Source organism: Mercenaria mercenaria, chromosome 8 (assembly GCF_021730395.1).
Source record: "Mercenaria mercenaria strain notata chromosome 8, MADL_Memer_1, whole genome shotgun sequence".
NCBI classification, from domain to species: Eukaryota; Metazoa; Mollusca; class Bivalvia; order Venerida; family Veneridae; genus Mercenaria; species Mercenaria mercenaria.
The window spans coordinates 31,806,061-31,812,869 of record NC_069368.1 but is presented as its reverse complement, the minus strand read 5'-3'; the positions used below and the strand labels follow the sequence as shown (position 1 = coordinate 31,812,869).

The 6,809-nt window shown below is 34.1% G+C and overlaps 1 protein-coding gene across 2 annotated transcripts in view; it reads left to right on the top strand.

Moving 5' to 3' along the window:
* Positions 1-463: 463 nt before the first annotated feature.
* Positions 464-6,809, top strand: part of LOC123566646 (rRNA N6-adenosine-methyltransferase ZCCHC4-like) — a 21,215-nt gene continuing 14,869 nt past the window's right edge. For both annotated transcript variants that reach the window (XR_006689459.2, XM_045360933.2), the window contains exon 1: positions 464-618. Coding sequence is in view for 1 of the 2 variants with exons in the window: in XM_045360933.2 (XP_045216868.2) it covers positions 504-618 (115 nt within the window). In the remaining variant the exon portion in view is untranslated. The remainder of the gene's footprint in view (positions 619-6,809) is intronic.

The window sequence follows — 6,809 nt, the reverse complement described above, 5'->3', positions numbered from 1 at the left end:
ATAGAAATTTGCTTTATGGAAATAGAATATGCAAACATTAACACTTAATGACCTTCCAAACAAAGGGCTCGAATCGATGAGAAAGTTTTAAAATGATGTGGAGTTTGACCTCCTTCAGTCTTGTGCAAAAAAATACATATAAAAGATGATAAAATTGTAATTCTTATTGCCCATTGTTAAATGCAAATATTTTTTAAACAAAAAACAAAAATTATTTAAGTGAACAGGTTTACAAAAATATGCACAACCCTAAAAGATTTAAGAGGCTCGAATCAAGGAGAAAGCAGCATACAGTAGTGATATATGTGAACTACTGGTATTTTGTAGATAAAATTGAGGCTATTGCAGGAAACCATTTTTATAGGACTTTACTAAAGTACCAGGTCACAGTAGTGTGACGTTTGATGTCAGTAGTATCATAATTAATGAGGCAAAGATTTGTTCTCTGCAATTGGTCTAGCTACGTTTGGCAGTTCGGCCAACCATGAAGAACTTAGACGTCTATGACCAACACTACAGGGGAAGTTACTATTTCCGTATTTCAGATGGCTGTCAATAGTGGAAATGTTGATGTAGTCGTTCAACATGACATTATAAACATACCAGAATGCGAACATGGTAACAAAATATCTCAAAAACTATTTATCATAAATCTTTGTGCTGTTTGTCTCGAATTATTTATTTAATTACATTTGTCATTAGATTTCGCAATGACATTTTAAAAGCGAATTCAGGACCCCCTCGCCCCCACCACACACACCCAAGGGAATCCCCAATACACCGTAGACGGTATCAAGTCAAAACGTCCCCTAGTCAAAACTTCCTCTAGTCAAAACACCCCCCCATTTTGGTCAAAACGTCCCCCATTCAGTTTAGAATTTGGTCAAAACACCCCCCAAATATATTTTTGTAAAATTCTTAATTCTTTTTAATTAATTCATATATATTTTATTAAAAACACGAGGTATGGAATCAAAATTTGCATACGTGCTGGAATCACAGAGTTACTGCAAAACCAAGTGTTAAGACCCTATTAGTCGCCTCTTAGGATCATGCAAGGGTAAGGCAGTGGTTCCAATTCTTTTCATATACAGATCGTCCCAGAACCACATGGGGCACCTGTTTACAAACATCTTGTTTGATCCATTATCACTTTGTCCTCATCACTTTAAAACAATATAAACACCAGATAATTTCACAACATATAACATTCTAAAACAATTAATGGTTTACACTATTCTAATTAAAATCTATGCATGTAAAACAATTTAAAAACATTTTAATTTAATAATGTTTACCAAATTAACTTAAATAACATTGTATTTACATAATTATAACACTTAAGGGGGGTGTTTTGACCTGGTAATTTTTGGAAGGGGGGTGTTTTGACCAGAAAAGGGGGACGTTTTGACCAAAATGGGGGGTGTTTTGACTAGGGGACATTTTGACTAGTGGACGTTTTGACTAACATCCCTGTAGACTAGGTATTTCAGTGACTTTATCGATAAAGACTTTTCTTTTAAAAATGATGCAGATGTGTTCATTAACATTATGCCCCCCCCCCCACACCACCACCTTTTTAGCTCGACTATTCGAAGAATAAGTAGAGCTATCCTACTCACCACGGCGTCGGTGTCTGTGTCGGCGTCGGCGTCGGCGTCACACCCTGGTTAAATTTTTCGTACCAGTCCACATTTTGACAAAGTCTTTTGAGATAAAGCTTTGAAACTTTCAACACTTGTTTACCATCACCATGTCCAGTTATAGGCAAGAGTACATAACTCTGTCAAGCATTTTGACTGAATTATGGCCCCTTTTGACTTAGAAATCTTGGTTAAGTTTTTCGTACCAGTTCATATTTTGGCAAAGTCTTTTGAGATAAAGCTTTGAAACTTTCAACACTTGTTTACCATCACCATGTTCAGTTGTAGGCAAGAGTACATAACTCCATCAAGCATTTTGGTTGAATTATTGCCCCTTTTTGACTTAGAAATCTTGGTTAAGTTTTTCGTACCAGTCTACATTTTAACAAAGTCTTTTGAGATTAAGCTTTGAAACTTTCAACTCTTGTTTACCATCACCATGTCCAGTTATAGGCAAGAGTACATAACTCTGTCCAGACATCCCAACTCTCCCGATCCGATCGGGTTCCTCCCGATTCTGGTTGTAAAACCCGATCACCCCGATCAGAAGTCTCAATCTCCCGATTAAAAAAAAAAAAACAACAACAAAACAACATAAACAACAAAAAAAAACACAAAAATTATGAAATAATCCACTTCTTTGCGCCTATCTGATACTGTATCACTACTGACGAGTCTGTAAACAACAGCTTTCAGATATTTTCGCACCTTATTCTACCCGTGCTGATTATTGTTTATTACACGGTTTAACAAAGCCAGGTGTTGATTAATGTGTCACAGTTGAAATTAAATCCAGACATTAGATATCTAATTAAATTCAATCAAATTTAGATTAGAAATTATACTGGCTTTACCTTTTTCTGTAACTTTTTGAAATCGAAAGTAGATGGTCGCCGAGTCAACCTGCTAGGTTTTAAAAAAACATTTCTCTTAAATTATTTTGATAAGAGGAAATGTCATAGTAAATTTTAATATCACTTACTATCAAATGCTGTTAAACTGTCTTTGCATCATAACAATTTGTCAAACACATCCTTTTAACTGGAGATTAAGGCAAATCTACGAAAGTGTAACAATACCCGGACATTCAATTTTGGATAACAGAATTTTGATCAATAAAAGTATTTGAGCCAGGGGTTTTAAATACTGGTTGACAGGGATGAGAATCAAACAGTAAATTTTCTATTGCTTGAACTTTTATTCTTTTAGCTATACACATTTTGTTTTTACAGTTCTAACAGCTGTACTGTTTGTCATGTAAAATTCACCTGGGGAAGTGCAGGTTTAATTCTCAGTGGTGTTTTGAATTTAGACATAGTGCTTAAAGTGCCATAACTATTTAATTTTGCACAGAAGGCTTCATGTATTATTGTTCCAAAACATTAAAAATGCATGAATAATAAGATACAGACAAGTGAATTTTTTTAAGACTAGTGATTTTATAAGGGCAAATAAGTTTATATTATCATTAGATTTGTTAAAAGCTTCGTTATCATGAACATACCGGTAATTACCGCGGTATAAAATCTCCCACTTGAACACCTCAATCTCCCACTTTGAAAAGCAAAAACTCCCACTTGGCATTCAGAAAAAGTTGGGATGTCTGCAGTCTGTCAAGCATTTTGACTGAATTATGGCCCCTTTTGACTTAGAAATCTTGGTTAAGTTTTTCGTACCAGTTCATATTTTGGCAAAGTCTTTTGAGATAAAGCTTTGAAACTTTCAACACTTGTTTACCATCACCATGTTCAGTTGTAGGCAAGAGTACATAACTCCATCAAGCATTTTGGTTGAATTATTGCCCCTTTTTGACTTAGAAATCTTGGTTAAGTTTTTCGTACCAGTCTACATTTTAACAAAGTCTTTTGAGATTAAGCTTTGAAACTTTCAACTCTTGTTTACCATCACCATGTCCAGTTGTAGGCAAGAGTACATAACTCCATCAAGCATTTTGGTTGAATTATTGCCCCTTTTTGACTTAGAAATCTTGGTTAAGTTTTTCGTACCAGTCTACATTTTGACAAAGTCTTTTGAGATAAAGCTTTGAAACTTTCAACACTTGTTTACCATCACCATGTCCAGTTGTAGGCAAGAGTACATAACTCCATCAAGCATTTTGGCTGAATAATGGCCCCTTCTGACTTAGAAATCTTGGTTAAGTTTTTCGTACCAGTTTATATTTTGTGTAAAGTGTTTGACATATGGCTTTGAAACTTTTATATCTTGTTCAGCATTACTGTCTCTATCAATAGGCAAGAGTACATAACTCTGTCATCTTTTTTGGCTGAATTATGGCCCTTTTTGAACTTGGAAATTGGTTCTGTTTTCGTATATGTCCATGTTTTGTCAAGACTATTTGACATATGGCTTTTAAACTTTAAACACTTGTTTATCATTATGATTTCCATCTGTAGGCAAGAGTACATAACTCTGACAACTATTTTGGCTGAATTATGGCCCTTTTTGGACTTTGAAATTTTTGTCAAAACTACTTGAACTGTGGCTTTGAAACTTTTAACACTAGTATATCAACATGATTTCCTATTGTAGGCAAGTGTACATAACTCTGTCAACTATTTTGACTGAATTATGACCCTTTTTGGACTTGGAAATTAGTTAAACTTTTCATACAAGTCCATATTTTGCCTAACATATAACTTAATAACATATTTGCCATCATGGTCACACATTGCAACTTAGTGCAAGACTAATTGAAATCCACAAATACAGGAACATTTTTTGTTTAACCATTTTTTCTTTTGTCTGAAAATCTATGGAACAATTTTGACCCCATTCTTCAATCAATTCTTCGAATAGTCGAGCGCGCTGTCATCCGACAGCTCTTGTTTACTTAGAATTTCAGTTAAACTGTTAAAGTTTTGATACACTTTCACTCTATCTCAGTTATTAAATGGATTTGATTCAAACTTAAATCACCCACATCATGCAACTACATTTACATAACTCTGGTTAATAAATGCATACAAATGTAGAAAACTTGACCTTTTTTTTTTTTAAATGTCAACCTATGAAAAATATGGCTTCAGTGTTCATTATACCAAACAACAAGGAAACTGATGAGGTGGAATATGATGACATTGTAATGAAATTGCCTCAGCCAAGCAATAAAGCAGGCACTGCAAAAGCTGAAAAATAGCTGAGGTTTGACCTCGGCCTAACTCACAATTTCTGAGTAAAGGCATATTTTTATATTGTTGACACGCCATTACTGGATAAATCAGTGATCAGAAGTCAGTTTATACTTTAAGTTGAGAAGTTAATAAACATAATTATATATACTTTTGTATTGTTTTATACATAAGGCATAAATGTTGTTTCAGATTAAAGGTAGGTATGTCATTGTAAGTAAATAATAAAAAAAAAAATAATAATCAAATTAACCGGTTATGCAAGGAAACATTCTGGATTCATAAGTTAAAAACACTCAATCCTGATGGACTTAATTCAAAAACATTGTTTAATGTGTAATGAAATTTACATGTATATATATGTGTTTGTTTAGTTCTATTGCGTTTTTTCCTATTTATGGTTTTTTATATATACTGCTATAGGAAATCCTGTATTCTTATATCCGTAATGTACTAAACTTGCTACCTGTTATTCACATTAATTTATGTAATATTTAAAAAAAACAAAAAAAACAAAAACGAAAAAAACAGTATATGCTTTTTCCGCCATTCAACGTAACGTTTACTTCATGACGTCATGTCCGTTGTTTTATTATGTATTTATCCTGATGAAGGCGTAAGCGCCGAAACGTTGATAAAAGATAAATATTCACGTGTTGTTGTTGAATTTTACCATCGTATTGTAAGTAAATGGCATTTGATCTGTGTGTGTCGTTGATGATGATCTTTTAGAATTGTCATTGCAGTTCAAGATGAAGGAATCATTATAGATGTGTTTATATTTTAACTGAGTGTGTCATTTTACACATTTTGAACAGTTAATAAACAGATAAGGTTGTTTCAAGTTAAAGGTAGGTCTGTCATTGTAATTAAAGGCATCTGATTAGCCTTTTTCTTGATGTTGAATGTTTAAGCAAATGTTATCATTGCAGTTCAAATGAAATAGAGTTTATAGATATCTTTATTTCTGTCAGTGTCCCATGGTTGCCAGGATGTGTCCCGTGGTGCCCCGGTTTCGGGGTACAATGGGACATTTTAGTGCTAGTCTTCTATGATGCATATCTCAGAAACGATAGCACAAAACATGACCATTAACTACCCCTCAGGTACATGAAGGATTGTACTTTAAAATAGTATGACAATTACAGAAAGTTTATTCAAGATGTTTTAGAAAATAGAAAAAATATAATTTTTGTCCCAAGGTGCCCCGGTCTCCCCTAACATTTTGATGCATTTTCACTATATGTCAGTTATTACGAAATCTTGAAGTAGTTGTTCCACATCATCACCCACATCATATGACAAAAGGTGCATAACTCTTGCACAATATTTCATGAGTTATGCCCCCTTTTTGCTTAGAATTATACTTATATATAGTGTTTTGATACACTTTATCTGTACCTCTCTTATTATGTGACATTTTTTAACACAGCCTCAAGCTATTGTGCAATATTCATCCACCATTGAAGTCATTAATTTCAAATGTAACCTTTTTCAAACAAGGCTTTTGGTGGGGATATGAATCACATTTGGTGATAGCTCTAGTTATTCCAAGAGTTAGCAGTTTCTCAGAAATTTTCATATAGATAAAGAAGGAATTACTGGAAGTGGCCACATTTTTATAAATTTTTCTTTATTTTTTAGCTCACCTGTCACAAAGTGACAAGGTGAGCTTTTGTGATCGCGTGGCGTCCGTGCGTCCGTCCGTCCGTAAACTTTTGCTTGTGACCACTCTAGAGGTCACATTTTTCATGGGATCTTTATGAAAGTTGGTCAGAATGTTCATCTTGATGATATCTAGGTCAAGTTCGAAACTGGGTCACGTGGGGTCAAAAACTAGGTCAGTAGGTCTAAAAATAGAAAAACCTTGTGACCTCTCTAGAGGCTATTTTTTTCAAGAGATCTTCATGAGTATTGGTCAGAATGTTCACCTTGATGATATCTAGGTCAAGTTCGAAACTGGGTCACGTGGGGTCAAAAACTAGGTCAGTAGGTCTAAAAATAGAAAAACCTAGTG